General features: G+C 44.9%; 5 protein-coding genes across 16 annotated transcripts; 2 read left to right on the top strand and 3 right to left on the bottom strand.

Annotated features, from left to right (window-relative positions):
- Positions 1 to 28: 28 nt before the first annotated feature.
- On the top strand, positions 29 to 2978 carry LOC117135903 (golgin subfamily A member 2). The gene is made up of 4 exons (XM_033296465.1): positions 29 to 223; positions 325 to 1320; positions 1376 to 1888; positions 1957 to 2978. The coding sequence occupies exons 1-4, from the start codon at positions 167 to 169 to the stop codon at positions 2788 to 2790; spliced, it is 2400 nt and encodes a 799-aa protein (XP_033152356.1). The 5' UTR covers positions 29 to 166; the 3' UTR covers positions 2791 to 2978.
- Positions 2975 to 4657, bottom strand: LOC117135905 (shugoshin). Of its 4 annotated transcripts, none has more exons than XM_033296470.1 (3): positions 4067 to 4657; positions 3240 to 4005; positions 2975 to 3179 (listed from the first exon to the last, which is right to left on the bottom strand). In XM_033296470.1, exons 1-2 carry the CDS (start codon positions 4541 to 4543, stop codon positions 3277 to 3279), a joined length of 1206 nt encoding a protein of 401 aa, XP_033152361.1. In that variant the 5' UTR covers positions 4544 to 4657; the 3' UTR covers positions 2975 to 3179; positions 3240 to 3276. The 4 variants fall into 4 exon arrangements, with proteins under 4 accessions (XP_033152361.1, XP_033152360.1, XP_033152362.1 ...); XM_033296469.1 differs by having other exon boundaries at positions 2975 to 3194; positions 3257 to 4005; XM_033296471.1 differs by having other exon boundaries at positions 3257 to 4005.
- A 289-nt stretch (positions 4658 to 4946) lies between these two features.
- LOC117135902 (WAS/WASL-interacting protein family member 2) lies at positions 4947 to 20798 on the top strand. 9 transcript variants are annotated; one of them, XM_033296461.1, is made up of 10 exons: positions 4947 to 5624; positions 14889 to 15267; positions 15338 to 15615; positions 15966 to 16147; positions 16559 to 16951; positions 17146 to 17318; positions 17473 to 17909; positions 18527 to 18655; positions 18726 to 19020; positions 20325 to 20798. In XM_033296461.1, exons 2-10 carry the CDS (start codon positions 14889 to 14891, stop codon positions 20633 to 20635), a joined length of 2577 nt encoding a protein of 858 aa, XP_033152352.1. In that variant the 5' UTR covers positions 4947 to 5624; the 3' UTR covers positions 20636 to 20798. The 9 variants fall into 9 exon arrangements, with proteins under 9 accessions (XP_033152352.1, XP_033152354.1, XP_033152346.1 ...); XM_033296455.1 differs by lacking the exon at positions 4947 to 5624 and adding an exon at positions 11201 to 11366; XM_033296462.1 differs by lacking the exon at positions 4947 to 5624 and adding an exon at positions 11201 to 11380.
- On the bottom strand, positions 11387 to 12631 carry LOC117135907 (fibrinogen C domain-containing protein 1). The gene is made up of 4 exons (XM_033296473.1): positions 12396 to 12631; positions 12271 to 12341; positions 11693 to 12203; positions 11387 to 11640 (listed from the first exon to the last, which is right to left on the bottom strand). The coding sequence occupies exons 1-4, from the start codon at positions 12536 to 12538 to the stop codon at positions 11457 to 11459; spliced, it is 909 nt and encodes a 302-aa protein (XP_033152364.1). The 5' UTR covers positions 12539 to 12631; the 3' UTR covers positions 11387 to 11456.
- LOC117135906 (ficolin-1) lies at positions 12694 to 14093 on the bottom strand. The gene is made up of 4 exons (XM_033296472.1): positions 13852 to 14093; positions 13726 to 13787; positions 13099 to 13674; positions 12694 to 13037 (listed from the first exon to the last, which is right to left on the bottom strand). Exons 1-4 carry the CDS (start codon positions 13972 to 13974, stop codon positions 12878 to 12880), a joined length of 921 nt encoding a protein of 306 aa, XP_033152363.1. The 5' UTR covers positions 13975 to 14093; the 3' UTR covers positions 12694 to 12877.
- Positions 20799 to 21196: the final 398 nt, after the last annotated feature.

Below are 21196 nucleotides of genomic sequence, written 5' to 3'. Positions count from 1 at the left end.
ACGCGGCATTTTGGCACTGAACGCGTACGGTCCTACTCAACTTCAGACCTGTTATCAACATTCAGAATTTGCCACTTTTTCTTAGCTTAATTTATATATTTGGCTCGCCTTCCGAACCGAGCTTACTCCAGGTGTGGCAAAGGTGCCGCTGCTGACCCCGAAGGACATGCCCGATGACACGCAGGATGCTAAGGCTCAGAAGTTGGCCGCAGCAAGGAAAAAGGTGCGACAACCAGTGCCACACACAATTGTTTTGCTCTTGTGACGTGGACACATATTGGCCGACTAATAATGATTTTGTTTAACACGCTTCTGTGGACACAGCTGAAGGAGTACCAGCAGCGCGCCAGCAACAACAATGGGCAGCCTGGAACTGAGGAGACGGTGTCCGCCACCACGCAATCGCACTCGTCCACTGTGAGCATATCCAGCAATCTGTCGGAACGCTCGGACAGCGAGATAAATGTGAACGGAGGAGGAGCAGGTGGGACTCAGCCGCCGGAGCAGTCTGTCCTGCCCACACCCGCTTCTTATTTTGCCCAAAACGAGTCGGAACACAATGGCGGACTGGCAGATGCCTCTAGCTTGCAGGCCATCCAGGTGATCATCGCTGAAAAGGCCCAGCTCAATGCGGAGCTGACCAAGGTTCGCCTGTCTTGCCGGGAACGTGAGCTAGAGCTGGAGGAGCTTCGCACCCTTAAGGATCAGAATCAATTGCGTCTGGAGCAGCTACAACAGCACTGCCAGGATCAACAGTCGACCGGCGAGCAGCAGCGACAGCAGTACGCGCAACTCCAGGCACAACTGCTACAATCGCAAGCACAAATCAAGGACCAACAGTCGCATCTCAACGAACTGGAGGCCCAGCTGAAGCAGAGCAACCAGCGGCACGAGGAACTGCAGCAACAGCTTTCCCAAAAATCGAACGAACTCGAGATGGCCCAGCTGAAGCTGCGGCAGCTCTCAGACGAGTCTAGCGTCACCACAGACAACCGAGTGGAGTCGCTGGTGCAAACACAATACATGTACGAGCAACAAATACGCGACCTCCAAGCGATGGTGGGTCAACTAACGCAGGACAAGGAGCAGGCAGCTGGTCAGTATCAAAACTATGTGCAGCATCAGAGCGGCGAAATCGCCAAGCTCAACGAACGAAACACGGAACTCTCAGAGGAACTGAACTCACTAAGGGAGCGGGAAAGCCAGCTGGTGGAGCACGTGGGCGCCCTGGAGCGGGACATACAAAAGAATATCAGCCTGCAGGCCCAATTTAAAGAGGCCAGTCAGGTGCAGCCATCCAACGAAGAAACCAGCGAGCAGGTAAGTAAGCTGGAAAAACGTGGAAAACCTGTTTAATCTCCTATTTCAATTTCAGAAAGCCTTGAAAGATGAACTGGCTGTCTTGAAAGAGCGGATCGAAAACTTCGAGTTTGAGCGCCACGAATTCCAGCTGAAGATCAAGTCGCAGGACGATCAGCTGCAGCTAAAGGACTCGGCTTTAGACGATTTGGAAAAGCAACTCGAACGCTTGCAATCTGAGCAGCCCGATCAGTCCAAGCTGTTGGCCACCATGGAGTCGGACAAAGTGGCCGCATCGCGTGCCCTGACCCAGAACGTAGAGATGAAAAACCAGTTGGACGAACTGCAGCAACGATTTGTCCAGTTGACAAACGACAAAGCCGAGCTGGTCATCCGCTTGGATTCAGAAGAGTTTGCCAACCGAGAAATCCGCCAGAACTACAACAGCATGGAGCAAAGGCTACACGCAAATGAGGAGCGCTTTAAGTTTAAGGATGAGGAAATGATTAGACTATCGCACGAGAACGTGGAACTACAACGTCAGCAGTTAATGTTGCAACAGCAGCTGGATCGTCTCCGGCATTATGAGGTGAGTTGGACTAGGATTAAAATATAACTGTCTTTATATATTAAAAGTCCCATTATCTTTTCTTTCAGGCCAAAGCGTATCACGCCAGTGAGGAAAACGAAAAAGGGAATGGAGCAGATGCACCAGAAAACGAAGCGGAGGAAGCGAAGGAAGTTGGTCTTTTGCATAATCATTCGCACGATCACTCTCATGAGCATTCCGACGGCCATTGTCATGATAATGACCACGATCATTCCCATGATCATAGCCATCATAATACTGATGATCATGGTCATCCACATGATCATCCGCATGATCATCCACACGATCACACACATGATCATTCACATAGCCATCCACACGATCATCAGCATGATCATCCACATGATCACGGCCAGAACCACGACCGCAGACAAGCAGCTGAAACGCTGCCCACCGCAGAGGCCGTGGAACGCTTGCAATCGCGTTTCACCACACTGATCAGCCAGGTCGCCGACTTGACGGAGGAGAAGCACAGCCTGGAGCATCTGGTGCTCCAGCTGCAGAGCGAAACCGAAACGATTGGGGAGTACATTGCCCTCTATCAAACGCAGCGACGCATGCTAAAGCAGCGTGAGTACGAGAAGGCCGCCCAAATGCGTCTCCTGCAAGCGGAGCGAGAGCAGCTGCGCGAGAAGATTGAGGCACTGAACAAGCTGGTGGTCAGTTTGGGCGTGGAGCTACCCGCAGATGCCGCCCAGGCAAAGCAACCAGAAGCGGCCGCAAGTACCGAACACACTCCTAGCGAAGGTGAAAACTCGCAACAGATCATCAACAAGATACAGGACATTATCAGCGAGATCAAGGAGAACACGGAGCAGCCGAGCCACAACCATGCAGGCGACCATCTCAACTGTTGTCTGGGCAAGTTCGAGGTAGTCTAAAAGAAGTGCAATTATCGCCTGCTTACGTATAATCATTACCCTTTTGCTACTGTATTTAATTGTAATTGTACTTTGTTCTTCAGAGTCTTTTGTAAATGTTTCCAACAACTTTGTGCGAATAAACTTAGTTTGCATTTAAGAGGAATCTATAAAAATAGTCCCCCTAAAGCGTATTAAAAACAAATCAATTGAAACGTTGTTTTATTCACAAATGAACATGTAAGAATTAGACGTACTTTTAAATTCCTATTGGCATCTTTGGGTGATGATGATGATGGATTGTCTTCCTTCCGATAGCTGCATGAACTGAGTATGCCCTCGTTTGCAGGCAAAAAGTAATCCGAAGTCAGCTTTTAGTCTATAAATTAAACTTATCAGGGCCTGGCGATCTAAAAACATTATGCCTATATTAAATGGTAAAAATGGTAATTGAAAACCGATGAAATTACAGAAACAAAATTAAAACCTATTAAAATATCCGTCAATCTACTTTTTGGCCTTGGCCTTGCCTTTCGAGCCATTGCGCATCTTGTTCTTCAGACTTGGCTCCACCAAACTGGTGGGCCTGCAGCTTCTACTCGGCCTTGCGCTGTTGTTGCAAAAGGAACTGGACATATCCGTATTTTCTGATTTCTTATTAGCGGTAGTTCGGCTTCTAGTTCTCATAGATGGCATTTCCTCGACGAGAAAGGATTTCGGAGTGCTGGTGCTCCCGGCCAATTTGCCTATACCGTTGAACAGGCTTCTTCGCGGCGTTAGACCGTTGACATCAGGAAAGATTCCAGACGATTGACTAGGCCTGGTGACTGCCAGTCGCGGGCACTGTATGCTTGGCTCCTGTGGAGAATCTTCCACAGCGACGGAAATTGCCAACCATGATCCCTTCGCGGACTCTTTTCCCCGACTGAGGGACACTGCTACTGGGACATTGGTATCCACTTCCCGGAGAGCCCGACCACTGGGCGTGACGGTGACTTGGGCGTTTGGCGGACTACTTTCAACCGTTGTGTCGCAGTAGATGGCTTCGCATGATGATGACGAGTCTGCGGACTCCCCTTCACTGCCATTTTCCTCTATAATGCTAAACAGACGATTGTTCTCCTCATTTTGCTCAGTCTGTGTCTCCTCCACGGGGCTTACGGCTTCGTCGAAATCATCGTCCGAGTCGTCCTCATCAAACACTAATTCCGCTGGTCTTCGTGGCGGTGGTGTAGGCTGTACGCACGCCGATAAGGAAGCGTTAGCAAGAGAATATTTCAATTCAAATATTAGTTACCTTGTCGGCTCTCCTATCCTCTGGCATCCTAGTGGCCACCACCTCGGACTGCACTTCTGCGCTGGAGCGGCGACTAGAGGACGAAACCGTACTGGTCACTGAGGAAGATCTTCTTGGCGAGATGGGTCTGGTGGTGCGGGCCAACACACACGTCCGTCGCATGTCCTTGCAGATTTCCCTGGAGCTGCGACGCGGGCCGCTTGGTCTGTTTATCTGAGCTGCCTGAGCGGGCTCTTGACGCACCGCCAGGGAATCAGAGTCCACGTTCAGGCTCAGCATCAGGCTGCGTACGATACTGATGTTCTCCATGCGCTGGCGATGGTTTTGCAGGACGTGCTCCTCCCGAATGTCCATGATCTCGCGCTCCAACGATATCACCCGCTTCCTGTACTCGCCGATCTCCAAGCGCTGCTTCTGCACCTGGTCCATTAGCTCCGCATTCAGCAGCTTGTACTGCTGCTCCACTTTAGATCCCATTTGCTTCTTCTGATCTAGTTATTCCATTCACAAAATCCAGACAGACGACGCCAATAGCTTGTTTTGAATTTTGAAATAGAGTGACCGTTGTTGTGCAATTGGAATATACACTGGCTTGGAGAAAAACTTTTTGAAAGTATGGCAACGCCGACCCTACTCTTAAATTAAATGAAATACTTTAATTTTAGGCCATATATATAAGAAACAATACAATTCGATGTGAATATAATATATTTTAGATAATTATAAACGACAAGAATTAGGAACTGTTGGGTTAATGCTCAAATTCGCATATGCGTTACCAAGAGTTATCTTCCATTTACAATCTACACGTTTGCCACAATGCTAAAATTTTGCTTAGTGGAGGCTGTGTATATTGCAGGACATCGATATCGATAGGCACAAACCATCGAGAGACATCGATACGTCTATGTTTCTCTTACACCTTTAAGTTGCTGCACAATAAATTCATTGTTTTCTCGACCGATTGCAAGGAAAATCTGGATATCCGTGGTAGATAAACAATGCTGCAGCGCTAGAACCCGAAATCGAAGTGAATAGGCGATTCGTGAAGTTGTAGATACACCTTGCAGAACGCGAAAATCGCACTGAATCAGAAGTCAGCCCACCTTGCAGTGTGTGCGTGCGTGTACGTGAGTGAGAGTGTGCTGTCGCAGTGTGCGTGTGTTTGTGTAAAAATGAAAATCAGTTGGATTTGTATCGTCGTTGTACGTCTTTTAGGGATTTAGCCAGGCTTTTACACATTTCTACAATTCTTACCAACAGTGGGAGGGACTTTCCCCCCGCACTCACAGGACACGATACACATCACATACAACACCTGTGCACTCGAAAAACGATCTACGGATCTAGCGCGCGGATTAACTTAATAGGGACACGGATACGGATACAATAGTTTCGGAAAAATACATAAGGGAACCGCTTGCTATGCTGTTTCATCTCCGCCAGAGATCCACGACAGTCACCTGCTGAAACCCCGAACACAGCCAGCAGCCCAGAGAACCGAGAATTTCATTCACAGAAGCTACGGCCGCAGTCGAAAACCGAAACCCGCTTCAAGGTGAGTCTGTTTGTAAATCCAACCCGTTTGGCTTTGTGCCCATTAAGTCGATTCAGTGCATCACTCAGCACTCCAAATCCGAAGTGATACAGACTTATCGAGCGGCCTTATCAATCCTATTTCGCATGGCGCCCAGAAATTTGGTAATTTATGGCAAATTCAGGAACCTCTTCGGTACCCGTTCCATGTAGGCAATTATCTTATCGCGCCCTCCGACAATTTCGCCACGATATTTGCGACTAATGGTTGTGTGCTGTGTGTATGTAAAGTTGCATTTTCCAAGATATGGGTCTATATCTTATGGCCTCGAGATACACAATAAACGAACACATACCAGCGTTTGTAGGCAGCTGTATTTAGACTTTTTATAATATTTATTCATATGTTCATATTCCAATTTAATCACCATTATTTGCATATATTCTAAGTATAGCCGACAGCCCATGTCTTGCCCGATTTAATTTAATATTTGAGCATGCATGAAATTTATTTTTTCCTGTGTCGGAGAACACGAAAAGCCCTTTGCCACCGTCTAACCGGCTAAAAGGGGTGCAACAAACTCGGGTCGCTTTGATTTTCTCCTGTTCCGTCAGCGAATGCACTTTGTTTTGGTTTGTTGTCGCTTTGTCTTAATCACATTAAGCAAAACGCCCGGGCACGCGACGCATGACGACACCAAGTGCTGCAACACCAGCGAAGACCCATGGAGCATGTGGCCACCCATGCCACCCCATAACTGACCTACAAAGAGTGCATTGCTCGACGGCCGACGAAAACTAAATTCGCTGACTAGGGGTTGATTCATTCGCTTGGCTCCATTCAGCGTTGTGAGTGCGAATTGTGGCGGTTGAACTTCGATGGTATGACATAATCTGGGCTCTTACTATAGCCATTTGGCGAGTCCAGTAATCACAACCACGCATAGTGATACGATTGATAAAAATGATTGTCTTTACAATAGATTATTATACGCGTTACTTGTAGAGTAGGCGGGTATAGTATATTCGTTGCCTTTATTTATCAGATTCTCTAGTTATATCTGATAGTCGAGTAACGTCTTGTTTATATTCTCATTTCTAAAATGCTTTGCCACTCTGCGATGGTGGAAAACAGATATCAAAACATTGAAATACGAGATGATAGACGTTGTAACTTTGGAAGTAATTTCTTTTCTCTGTACCCAAAATAACCCTCTTGGCCAATTTAGTGCGCTCTTTAAAACATCCCCAAGTGTGAATGGGCTTGGAGCTCCTTTCCGTAATGCTATGCATGGCACAAAGGGTCGCCCCAGTCGCCGGGTTCAATGTCATTGGCGTGGCGTAGGCCATGGCAGCGGCGGGCACATGGCACCAACCCATCCCAACGTCCCATTCCATCGCATCCCGTCCAGGAGTCTGCCTGCTGCCAGTCTATTGTCGAGGCTGTTGTGCATCCCCCACTGCAAGTACACACAGAATTATCGAGTGTTGTCGCAGTGACACACGCAAAGACTAGGGATTGAAGGGAGCGTGGAGGTTGAGGTGTGGATATGGGTTTTTATGGCCACGGGGAGTGGGCACTTGTCGGCCTTGTGTGCGGCCATTTGTCAGTCGAATTGGCTGTCGTGCATTTTTCGAGCACTGCATCACACGAGGTCTGATTGGCACGTAGTGGAGAGAGTCGGTCGTTTCTGTCAGCCTTTATGCCGTTGAATTATGCTGCACTTCCTTGTGCAACCTGGAACTGAATCATAAAACTACAGTGAGCTCTCCAGCGCACCGATTTCTGGCTACAGTTTCGAGCCCCATGCCGAGGGCTTTCGCTTCCTCGGTGCCTCGGTGATTCATAGTTTGTGTTTGACTTGTGTTCACATCACATTTGCAGTTGCACTGCGAACAAATCTCTGTTTCATTGTGCTTTTAGCACTAAAGACATTTTTGGAAAGTGATTCAATGTTCAGAGAGGAAGATCAACTTCCCATTTCAAATCGTATCCGACCAAAAAATTAATTGGAACATGAGGATGTGGAACTGAGTATTTATTTCTTGCGCACTTAAAATGACCGGGTTGTTGTTTCTTAGAGTGACTGTTAGTGACTCTTTTCTCCATGTGTTGTGTATGCAAACCAGCGAACCCAACACCGTTGTTGTCATTGAGTTCATCGTTGTCTCGTCTCGGCTCTCATGATGTGTTTGCATTAGTTATTTAAGCATTGTGCGACGGTGCTGAAAACCGCATTTTAATAGACCCGCCGGCAACAACGGGCTTAGCAACTGAAACAGCCACATCAAGTGCAACAATGCAATATTTATCTGTAAGCGAATATGGGCCTTACATCACACACGCGCAGCAAGCGATGATGAGGTAGCCGATGTGGCAAAGGCAGAAGCTTCAATTACAAAATGCAAATGCAAATGCAAAATGATGCATGGTGAAACGCTTAGATCAGAAGTAACCCGAAACGCAGTGTTTAGGCTCATAAAAGGCCGTTCAATGCGATGTATTCACTCACATGTGGGGTATGCACTCGCAAATGAATCAATACAAGGTTTTTAAGGAAGGTTGGGAGTAACCTTTGAGAATAACAATAAATATGTCAAGCTATTCAAGTTTTTGAAAATCATCTTATTTTGTATCTAGCGTTTAATATGACTAATATTACTATAAACCAGTTCTGACGCTATTGCTGATCAAATGTTGAGGCTTAACTGCTTATGAGTCATTTCAGCGATCTGAGATCTGTCAAGAATAAATTGAAAATGTGTTTTTGATAGAGAAATTCGGAATTTGCATGCTAAATTGTTTTTATTAGATCTCTGACCTTTTCCGCAGTAATGTTTTCGGCATAACAAAATCTGCCACTGGAGCAAAGCCACTTTGTGTATCTCCTGAATTGGATTCACCTCAAAACATTCGCCACAAAACGTTTTTACGTCAGCGGGCCTCTAGTATAAAAACGGTCATTCACAAAAAAAAAACTTATAAACAAAATCGAGTTGGATGATCTATAAAAACATTGGCATAAGAAATGCTTTCGGAGCGTGTTGTCTTTTGCATTTGTTGCTCCGCGTGATTAGCACTGCGGTCACATATTATTATCGTACCGCGTGGCTTTTGGAATTTCAATGATTTGATGAGCAGCTTCCCCTGCCTCGAAAATCATGAAAAGGCACAGCTGGCACGACTTGCAATTGAAATGTAAATGTTAATTGTTAGTCCAACGGTTTTGGCTTTGTGTAATTGGAACTTGGCCACAGCTAAACGACAAAAATAAATTAAAGAAATTGAAAGCGAAAGTCTGGGCACTTGTGAGGCAAATTAAATTGCAAGACTGTGTGCATCATGTAAACGGGTTTTTTGCTTAAGAATCAAGTGCAGCAGAACTGCAATGAGTCACAGTCACTATACAATTAGCAAATAGACAAACTAATTAACTGGCGCACTAGAAGTCATTTTAAGTAGGTAACCACCATTCAAAATCTCTTTTTAGAACTGCCTTTGCCAAAACCAGTCTGAAAACCTGAAACGCAATGAAACACTTGTGCAAATTGCCAAGTAAACAAAGCGATGAGCCAAACGAATGGAAAGCGACACAAAGAAAACCTACGTTAAATGAAGAAAAACCTCAGCAAAATTACCATCATTAGGAGAACTGGGCGCTTGCTAAACCAAACTGTCCCGGCAGAAATCCAAACTGGGGGACACTTTGCGGCCTGTCTTATGAGACTTGCGCAATCTCCTGCGGTTACCGGGTGTTGGTTGGCGTATCGGGTATTGTCTCACGAAGCGTTTCCAATGGGCGTGCTGAACATTTAACACCCAATATTTGACTTACATAATGGCCGGCGGTGGAAATGAATTTTGACAGTCGGGCGATTTGTTTGCGGCGTGGATGGAATGGGAGTTGAAATGGTGGATGGAAAGGGACAGGAGGTTTGATTTCCGCGCTTTGATTCAATTCGATTCGATGTCGCCCCATCCCAGTCCTTCCCTCGGAACATAACACGCCCTTGTTTATATGTCCATTTGGGGCAATTAACTTGATGACAGTTTATTGGGGCAATCCGAAAGCGTTTTGCCGGGCATTCGAGTTCCTGGGGGTGGAGATAAAAGTGGCGACACACCTCGAAAACGTTAATTGAATGTAATCCGAGGATAGGAGCAGGAACTAAAACCAGGACGCGCAATCGAGCCAAATTTTAGAAACCCCAACCTGGAATTGTTTAGGGCGAATGACTCACAATCCATATCAGCCAAGAAATTGCTGAGAGCCATCGGTTTCAATTAATCGATTTACTGTCGTTGAACCTTTCATATCAATAGCGGTTTAAATGTAGCGAATTTATATGAAAGTATAATGGAATTAACAGTGCGCGACACAGTCATACGGCCAAAGCTGATAATGCACATCTAAGAATGGTGCCAAGATCAAGCTTAATCGGAAACTGAATCACTCGTATCCCGAATTCCCAACTAGAACCTTTTCTTTATAATTTTGAGTCAAGATTATACTTTATACCAAATACTACCATATGGTTTTAAGACTTAGGAAACTTACTGCCGTCAAGTATTGCCCCTTGAAATTTGCTTTTAAACATGTATGTTCATTCGTTAAGTTCTTGAATAAATACTTTTATTTTTTCGCGCTGTCTGTCCGTCAGTAATTCTTGATAAGATATAGAAATTTTATAAATACCTGGGTCTTATGCTTCAAATTTCTAACGAACTCGCCTGCCCATGAATCATCGTTTGGAGCAAACATTTGATTTAACTCCCAAGATATTTGCCAATGGTCAGACAAACTGGAGGAAGTCAATCTAAGGAAACTATTGCGTCTCTTTAACGAGAATTCAAAAAAAATTTAAAATTTAAATTTAGAAGGAAATTTGAATGAGTAAAAGGAAGTCGGTCCAAAATTATCAAATCTTAGCCAGAGCATTCTAATTTGAAGATGCAAAAAATTCAAATTGAAAAATTCTTTAATGTTTGATGATAAATGCATTGCTTAATACAGATGGTAATACTATTTTCACTTCCGTGCAACGCTGACCAATTTTCCCAGCGCCGCAGCAGCTGTTCAATTAAGCGACAATCCGTCTGGATGAATCAAGCGATTGAGTTGAGTGAATCATCTGTCGTCTGTGCTGGAGGCCGGCGAAGGGGATCACAGTGGACAGCAATTAAGGAGCTGCCGGTTTCCAGCAGATCTGTTCCACTGTGCCACATTAATGAGTCAAGACAGCCCAGTCGGGTTTTTCACACGTTTTACGGTTTAGCATTTCTCCTGCGGATCTGCAGATTCTCCTCATCATCATCAGTGCAACTGATGACAAGTGTGGTCTGCGTCTGCAATCGTGGTCTCCCTTTGTCTGGACTTCTGGTCTTTGTCGCAGTCACTCATTTCCATGGAGCTCCATGGAGCTCCCAGCTGTGACGTCAGACCCCCGCGAATATATTTTTATCAATGTGTTCACTTCGCTCCCCCCGGATATTTCTCATTCCCCGAGTCTCTTTCTCGCTGGAGACTCTCCCCGGTTTCTCTGTTTGAATTTTATCGCTGGGGCATGCGCGACCGTTGGAGCTCCTCAGTTGGAATTCAACTTGCGAACTGAGCGCAACGCGCGCGTTCCACTCGAAAACCTCGACGAGAAACAAAGACTATTCGCAAAAGCAGAAAACAATTTGTTTACGTGCGCGTGTAGAAGAGCAGCGTTGAAAAAAAAATATCAACTAATAATACAACAAACAAATCAGCGGGAAACGGTTATTATCAAATTGTAAATAAAAGCCCCAAAATGTTGATAGTGTTTATCAAGAAATAAAGTGATTTCCCTTCGATTTTCGGTATGGAATTCAATGGGCGTTTAAGGCATTTTGCATGCCCTGCCTTCGTAGGTTGTTGGAGCACTTGGGTCTGATCATCATTTGTACGAATTTGTAGCCGTAGTCGTAGCCACGCCAGGTCATCCAGGTGATTCCGCGACCCGACATCTTCGGCTCGAATCGACCTCCCTCCAAATATTGGCCATTGAGGTTGCTAACGAAGACAATTGTTTGACTTTCATTGGAAGATAACAACGTTTTCTTACCTCCTCTGGCACTGATCGTACCACCAGGCCCCCACATAAATCCTGGCGCATCCGTGACCCGTATCATCGTGATCGAATGTGGAGAAGGGCATTCCCTTGTGGTACCTCAACGAATCACCGGCGTCTCCCGAGTATTTACCCAAAACAGATAGCGCATAAGACGCTGATCCATTCCCAATGGCAAAATCCTCGTATCGGGCATCATGTACCATTCCATCGAAGTCTTCTATATGGACATACAGCTCGTAGGGCTCCGCGGATGTTAGGAAGTGTAGCTTTTCCAGACCCATAAAGAACTCTCCGCTAAGCTCACCGAATCCTTGGCTATACTCCTCCCAACAGCGATAGAAGTTTTCACTGCCATCCTGTCGTCGCTGAATTACAGTCCATCCAGATCCTGCCAGCCGAGTGTCACAATAAACAGGAAAAGGTTCCAGACCCGGAACTTCAATAACATGGATGCCATTACTGTTGATTCCGGCAGCTAGACAGGATGAGGGATTAATTGCGGCTAGATTTTGATTAGATTTAATTAGTACAATCTTAGTAAAAGGAAAGCCAAATAAGCTGGAGCTTACTCTCATGAGTCCCTTTTTGTTCTGTGATCTCCTTGTAGCTCTGTTTTAGCTCTTCCAGCTGGATCTTTAAACTGAAAAATACATAGTTTAAACTTGAAAGTTCCACAATGTTTCGTATCACAAACCTGGAAACCATGCTTTCAGCTTTCTTATAGATTAGATCCAACTTACTGCTTTGAGCACTAGAAAAGAGGCTGCCACAGCTTAATAATAAAACACACCACACATAAAGCTTCATGATCTTGTTCCGTGCCTCGTTCCAACCCATCTAGATTATATAGATTTGTATAGCTTGAAAATCAATTTCGATACTATATAGTTCGATTGACTTATCAATTGCATTGACAAATCGTAGGTCAAGTTCGCCTTGAGCGGTAGTACATCAGGAAGTTGAGAAAACTAAACATGTGAATTACAGTATATTTCGCAGTTCTAATTGAGATTCTGATTAATGTGCTCGGCAAAAATGCGATGATTCAATGGAACAGCCTTTGCATATTAATCAAGTACATAACAAATTGTTTTCACGTTCTTGAAGCCATTGAAACCAAAAGGGAGTGAACAGCTAATAATAATAACAATATTCGTGAAACCGCCTTGCCAAAATTCACCGATGAGTCACTGGTATCGTTCGGCACTTGGGTCTTATCATCATTTGGGTTACCCTGTATCCGTAGTTGTGGCCACGCCAAGATCGCCAGCACATTCCTCTGGCGAACAAGCTCTCCTCGTACTTCCCACCCGGCATATACTGACCATTAAGGTTGCTTAAATAATTACGAAGATGTGAGATTATGTTCGAGAAAGTTTATCCGACAGCAATCTCACCTGTCCAGACATGCGTTGTACCACCATCCTCCCAGATAGTAAAATGCACAGTTCTTGTTAAACTCACGATCGTTATCCCGATCATATGTGGAGAACTTCATTTTGCGGTGTGAGCGGAGGGAGTCTCCAGCAGTGCCCGAATATTTTCCCAGTGTATTCATGGCGTAGTCGTCATCTTCGTTTCCAATGGCAAATTCATCGAATTTCGCATGCTTAATTGTATCATCGAAATCCTCCAGGTGTACATACAACTCATGCGGCTCCAGGGCAGTCAAGGCACGAATCTTTTCGAGGCCTAGGAAGTACTCGTCCATTAGATTGCCGAATCCGCTCTTGTACTCCTTCCAATTGCGAAAGAAGCTCAGATTTCCACTGAACCTCTTTTGAATGACGATCCAACCGGGTCCAGCTAACTGATTTTCGCAGTAAACTTGAAAGGGACTCAAGCCTGGGACTTTCAGGGTGTGCAAGCCATTTTCAAGCTTCCCAGAAGTCAGACAGGAAGTTGGATAAATCACATCAGGGGATGTGCTTAGAGTGCCATTGGTTTCAAGTTGCAAAAGTGATTCTTGTAAACTGGAGAGTAAAACAGTAAGCTTAGGTTTATTTTCCTCCTTTGAAACTTACGTTGAGAGTGCATCTTCTGCCTGCTCATAAATAGCCTCCAAGTTTCCAAGCAAGTTCAGCGTCTGTCGAGGGTTTTGTTTATTTCGGTTAGGTATTAGTTACTTTTTGAGCGCCCATTTAACTTACCTCCGCATGACAAAGAATCATCACATTAAGTGCAATGCAAACGGAAAAAACTGGGACGCCGGAGAACATGATTTTGTCAGCTAATCGATGAGAATATAATGAGATTGGCTCTTTTCTAAACATTTTATTGCACACAAAGGGGAAATAATTGTTGGCTTTGTTTTTGTGCCGTTTCTTATCAGTTGCCTTTAAAATAACTTGATTATGATTTCTTGATAATTATTTGGAGCCATTTCCATTCACGGAACTCTTACTGCGAATTTGATGCGATTTTGAAAGGTGGCTCGAAATATAGCTAAAGAAATTTAAATTGGAAACAGCCATAAATGTGATAAAAACAAAGGCAACACATTCACAACATTTAAGATTTGCTCGGATCACGTGGGATAGCCTAGTTTTCAAGTGGGTTGCCCCAGTGAAGCTAAAACTGTGTTGCTTGAAATTTTCCATTGTGGCTTCAACCATAGGGGCATAATAAATATTACTAGTTTTATTGGGATAAGGGTAAATGTTGAAAATATATAAAATATTGAATTATCGCTCAATGGATTTGTATCTTTGGTAAACATTAGCTCATATCTTAGGCCAATTAGGAATGTGAAATCCATAAACCGAGCTTTGAGTTGTAGAAACTAGAGAATTTCAGGCTTCGGTGCCTCCACATCCATTTGGTATCTTTATCGAGGCGTCAATCTGAAGACAACAGAAAACAAGACATAAATAATAAGTATAGAAATTGTATTATAAACACACAGCATGTGTGAGTGTTATGGTGTGTGGGTGGTGACAGCGGTCTCGGCTTTGGAAGCCGCTTGATCGATGCAAAAGTGTTAGCCAGTCTTAAGCCAAAGCTTCGCAGAGGCGGACGCAGAACTGGCAATTTCTTAGGGCCCTAAGATTCGTATCCATCGAAAATGAGATTGAAGCGAAGTTCAAAGCAAAAAGTACTTGAGAAAGAGATATAGCTACCAAACATATAGACAAATATCCTTTTCTTTTTGTCCCAGTTCAATAATAATATCTGTCTTCCCTTTCAGATGGCTATTCCGCCACCGCCGGGACCACCACCGCCGCCAGGACCTCCACCGCCTCCGGCGATGGGTGGTCTTAAATTGGGCGGCTCAGGAGGAGCAGACGCCCGATCTGCTCTGCTCAGTTCGATCCAGAAGGGAACAAAACTGAAGAAGACCACCACGGTGGACAAAAGTGGGCCAGCGCTGTCCGGCAAGGTATGCGGAGGAGATGGAGGAGCAGGTATAGGAGCCAAGCGAACCCTCAACAACAACACCAGCACCAGCAATCACAACAACAGCAGCAGTAGCAGCAATGGCCTTGGCAATGGAACCCCCAAATTGGGAGGCCTGTTCGAAGGCCTCTCGCAAATGCCAAAACTGAAGCCCGTGAACGGCATTCGCGGTAGGTCTACTACGTTTTGTATTCAGATTAATATCGTTGCTCAACCGATTTCCGTTTTCCGCCCACGCAGCAACGCCATCCACCGGCTCGGCAGCAACAACGACATCGAAGTCCACAACGAACTCATCCGCTCAGCAGCGGAGCAACAGCCCCCCAGCCGCGGCGAGCGCCTCGAATGCCAGCAACGGACCCATGGACTTTAACACGGAGCTCACCAAGCACTTGACGTTGAAGCGCCAAAAACAGCAGCAACAGCAACAACCACAGCCGCCGACCAACAACACACATATCAATGCAACAGAAGCCAATCTGAGAACAAATCGGGGACCACCACCGCAACCGCCAAAGGTGAGAACTGGACCCATGGCGAGAAAGATGGATGAGGTCCGCTATTAATAGACATTCTGGGGGTGTTCAAGACATTCGAACTTAAATTATGCTTCCAGTTGACTCTTTAGTGGATTTTAGAGTATTCTGTAAAGACTTTTTGTTTAATTAGTCCAGCTTACACGGTGCGTAATGCTTTTATCAGCGACTCATTCGTTATAAACACACAAGTGTTATAAGCAATATTGGCGAACTCATTTAAGACAAACAACGATAGCTTTAGGAAAACAGTTGAGCAGAAAGTGCCGCACGCAATCCCATTGTCAACGCCACTAATCCATCCATTCTTCTCCGTTTCTGTGCCATCGCAGTCAGCCAACTCAAGTGATTCGATCTTGGAGCGCATGAACATCCCCCGCACAGCGCCGACCCCTCCCTTCGGCTCCAGTTCGAGTGTCAAAGCGGCATCGCCCACGCTCTCGGACAGCGGCAGCAACAGCAGTGGGAGTGGAGGTGGAAGTGGAAGTGTCAAGAGCAAGGCGGCCAACCTAAAGTAAGTGTCGTCTTCCAGCCACGAGCAGCGCACATGATTGGGTTATGGTTAGTTGGGATCTACAGTTGTTGGAATTTATTCCGTTTAAGTGTTAATTTATTAGATTTTTTATTTGGTATTCCTTAAGAGGTTTTAAAACAAAGCATAATCAACGTCAGATTATAGTTTTAAGACTTATGGTTTTTGGAATACACCGAGTATATATACTATTTAAATTCCAATTAAACTGTAGAGACCCCTTAATCAAACACAGCCTGCTGTTTGGAACGGTTACATTTTGGTTTTTCATTTGTAAATTATTCGTTAAAATGTATCTTAATTTTCTTGTTTATTTTCGGATTACTTTGACGGGACTTTGTGGTTATCCTCGCACACCAAACACACACACACTGTATCTAAATCCACCCACAGCATCTCGTTAGGCAATAGTTTTGTAAATAGTTCAAAATCAACCGTGAGTGCCTCGACCGCGTCCTTAAACAGCAGTTTAACCTCCTCGACGGGATCAATACGCAATCTGGCGCCAAATAAGTCCACTCTATTTGGTGGCAGCAGTGGCTCTAGTTCCGGGCTGAGTTCTGGTGGTGGTTATGCAACTGTGCATAAATCCTCGCCGCCCTCAACGGCCGATAGCACGCCGTCGGTGACGCCCACACCGCCACCGCATCAGCTGCCAATGAAGCCGGCCATCAGCTTTGGCAAGCCCAATTTTGCTCCGAAGCCACCGGGCTTAAATCAACTGGCGATGGCCAACGGACAGCAGCGTCCGGCGGTGACCAGGCACCACAGCATGAAGTCGCCAAGGTATACCGATAAAGATTTAGCTACAAGCTTCAGTAACTTCCTAACCAAGCACCGCAGCGAACGCTTATCAACGCTTTTATCAAACTCCGTTTGGGGTTTGCTTACGCTTTTGCTTTCTTTTTGGCTTGCAAATTGGATTTAACAATCGAGGACCTAAAATGAATTCATCTAATCTGGGGATGTTCCTTTTACAGATCTCCGCCTGCGGCCGGCAGCGTCAACGGCCCCGTGTTCCCCACCCAGCAGCATTTAGGCACTCTGCGCGGTCCACTGCAGTTCCATAGCAGCGAATCCAGCAGCCCCAACACCAGCGCCGGCAGCATGAGATGTGCCCCTAACCCGCCAAAGTGTAAGAGTCCTTTCCTTGGTAATTTCAAAGTTCAAACTATAAATGAATGGTTTTACCTTTTTGTTACCCATACGGCAATCTTAATCTTTTAACGAATTCAAAATTGTATATTTTACTGACGATATTGAAATTTTATTTACGCTAGTTCTAATTGTTCAACATACATTTACAGCCCGCCCATCGGTAAAACCACCACCGCCACCTACGCCGGCTCGCAGTTTCTCCAACACCAATCTGAACAACATCGGTGGATCGACGATGTTCAGTGCGGTAAACACAGCTCTTATCCAGAGCTCGGCCATCAGTTCTCAGGCTCCCTCACCGCCAATTACCCAGCCGCCATCATCGTCGAGCAGCAGCAACAGCGTGGCTGCCTTGCGCGACCAATTCCGTGGAGGCGCCGGAATGTCTAACGGAGCACCATCGCCGCCACTGCCGCCGACGCCCGCACCCTCATCCAATCCATCCTCAGCAAGCGCCAGTCCCAAATCGTTGCTGCGAGACAATGTCAAACCTATTATCCTGAATGGAGGTCCTCTAAATCCGCCAGCGCCGCCACCACACCGCAGCTGCCCACCTCCGCCGCCTCCACAGCGACAGTCGAGCAATGTAAGTAGCCAACGGACAGCAATAACACCATCGCAGAACAACAGGTTGGCCCGAATGTCAGAGGTGAACTTTAATGGACTGCGAAGCCTTGGGTGTTTACCTTGGGCGTTTTGCCTATGTTTAGAGCAGATGAGGGGACGAATTCAGAGATATACATATATTTTAAGTAAATTAAGACTGACCTTACTGGGAACGTAAATTAAAACTATACTTAGTCATTCGAAATGCTCTTAAAGATAAACCAGATAAATAATATAATAGGTGAGCCAAAGTATATTTGCTCGTCACTTATCCTTAAGTAATCATCTAGTTTTGCGCAGTGCATTTGTTGCTTGCTTGAACTCGGGCCACCCTTTTCACCCTATCTGTCATTGTTTAAATTAAGATTCTCACTGCGCCTGCGCAGTCTCACCTGTTTGTAAGCGCTCCTGGCTGCGCACTGCCTGTTCATATCAGTCCAAGCTAGTGTTCCGTTTATAACTCACCTATTTTCGTGTCGAGCGGGGTGGATTGATTTTCCAAAACGAAACGTGACCAAAACACTGGGCTTTTACACACAACCCATTGCCTTAAGAGTATTCCGTGGCCCAGTGGCCCGCATTCATGTGCTCCTCCAGCAGGACCGAGTGAAGTACTGGATAGAAAAGACGGTGTACTCCTTTAAGAAGATACTCCCTATAAATCCCAAAGGGAGGCACGGTGGCGAGTCAGTCAAGGTTATCAAAATGCTTAACAGCAAGCGCAACGTAACTACAGGCTATGACAGCCCCAAAAAACACAGTTGAACCAAGCTAAGTGACTTCTCGTTTCTTACAGGGTGGCTCCGGATCGGGATCAGCGCCAGTTCCGCCGCAGCGTCACTCATCCATTCGGCCCAACGCCCCATCGACGCCACCAACGCACATGGCCAATGCCTCGCATCAGTTTGGCAGCAGCTCGGGTTTGTCATCAGGCTCGGGAGCAGGAGCTGCAGCTAGCGTGGGTCGCCTGGTCAACGACTTGGAGACCAAGTTCGGGAAGCGATTCCACAACGTCACTGAGTTCCCCAAGCCGCCGCCGTTTCTAAATATACAAAAAGTCTATCCTAGTCGCACGTTTAAGGCCACCAATGGTATGTAGTCGAGTGTGTGAGCGAGTGTGTTTGTTTTGTGAGTGTTTTATTTAAGTACATAAACATTTAGATGCATTGTAACTGCGATTATTGTTATATACAGACACCACACACACACACGGAATGCTGTTATATAATTAGTTTTCTTTTAAGGCACACGCTCTGGCATTTTAGTTTCGAACTACAACGATTCTTATCTCTAAATAATTATAATTTTAAAAGTGTATTACTACCAGTATAGATTATTATTGTATAGGAAGGAAAGCCCAGGCTTGCAATCCACGGCACACACATAAATATGTTAAAATCCCGCAGAGTTTAGTAATCTTTTTGATTATTGTTGTTTATTTTACTGTTAACAAGCAATGAAATGATTGCGTAAAGCGTAGCGCAGGAATGTTATTTTGTATATTGATTGCATAACACTAAAGTTGAATAGCTTTATCCAAACATTATATATTTTATAAATTTTAATGTTATCTTTTGTTACATTTCAAAAGGGAAGGAACATGGAAGCTTCCCCTCGCGATATTACCACTAAGCACACACAATATTATTACGCATAGTTATATTTTACCTAATCTATACTATATACTTTATATGTACGTGTATATGTAAACAGAAGCCAACCCATTTTGCATTGTATTTCCCTGCGCCCCCATTTACATTTCTCGTACATGTAGCGCATGCTTTTACTTGTACCCGGCTATCATTTTATATATATTGTACCTACCAACGTCTATATATATATATATATATATATATATGCATATATATTATACCCGATGAATATTTAATTTTTAGTATGCAACAGGCACATTACGAGTAATTGTTTGTTTTAGTTTCGAAGTTATCTTTTGAAGAAACAATAAACCAAAATTCATTTGGATAAAATACATGAACATATTTCATTTGTTTCATTTTGTGTTTAAGTTTACTCCAGTTTTTGGGCTGCCTCGACGGCACATTTCTTCGCTTGGTTATTGGTTCAAATTCATTTGTCCGTTTCGGAAGGTTTAAATATTCGATTATTACTTCAATTATTTTCCAATCTATATAATTTAGATTTTTATGAATTATTTTTGAAGTTTTATTACAGAATTTCAAGGCACATTGTGCACTCGCTCACTTCTGCCGCATATTGCACTGAAAGTGTTCTTACCATTTGTATTTCGTTTTCGCTTGCATCATAGCAGCTCCTTTTGACTTAGTTTGCCACACAGATCGATCTTCGCTATTCTATCTATCTATCCATGTTTGTACATATATCTTTCTCCCCGCTCCTCCAATTCTTCCACAAACAGCGCCCGGAAACAGCATTGTTAACAACAACAACAACGCGGTGGCCAGCAACAATAATACGACCGCGAATCCCAATCCCGTCGGGTTCGGAGGAGGATTAGCTCCAGTGCTAAAGCCGGCGCACGCTCCACTGAAGAAGCATCGGGCACCGGCTCCACCTCCTCAAGCTGGCGTGGCAGCCGCCACGGTGTCAGTCATCCGGCAATCAAGCTTTCTTTACGGCGGAGCAGCAGGTGGTTCCAGTGGCTCCACCAGCATAAGGCCACAGTCCCAGCCACCCGGAATCGGACCACGGAACTCCACCGTCTACTGAACTTAGGGCTTGATCTGTATATACTTAAGTGTGTGCATGTGGTGGAGTGTGTGTTTGTGGCTCGTTGTTGATGTATGTTGTAAGCGGGAGTGTTTTGTGCCACAGGCAAAAGTTCAAAAGTCAATGAAAAGTGCAATAAACCAAATACAATGGAACACTGAAACACCCAACAGAGAACTTGAAGAAAGGGCAGGCCCAAGCTTAGAAATCCCCGATAATTCGTTCGCGTCTTCCCAGGCTGCACTTAAATGGCTAAAGCAGAGAACAAAATAAGCCGCACTAAAATTTGTATATAGAATTAGCACCGAGTTAGTGAAATTAATTACCCAGCTCCATCTATACCTTTTATAGGCGGGTGTAAATGATTGTATGTACATTTAGGAGCGCGCCTCTTTGCATAAATATCTTACTAGACTGAACATGTTAAAACCCAACAGCAACAAATAATTAATGTAATTATATACATACGATATTTAGAATCGACTATTGTACGACTTAATCCCCTAGAGCAATACACACACACAAGAGAAATATGTTAACAATGAAATACTGAAGCACAAC

The sequence above is a fragment of the Drosophila mauritiana genome, chromosome 2R, assembly GCF_004382145.1.
Source record: "Drosophila mauritiana strain mau12 chromosome 2R, ASM438214v1, whole genome shotgun sequence".
Lineage (NCBI taxonomy): Eukaryota > Metazoa > Arthropoda > Insecta > Diptera > Drosophilidae > Drosophila > Drosophila mauritiana.
Note: the sequence above shows the minus strand (reverse complement) of the source record. Positions and strands in the feature narration are given on the sequence as shown.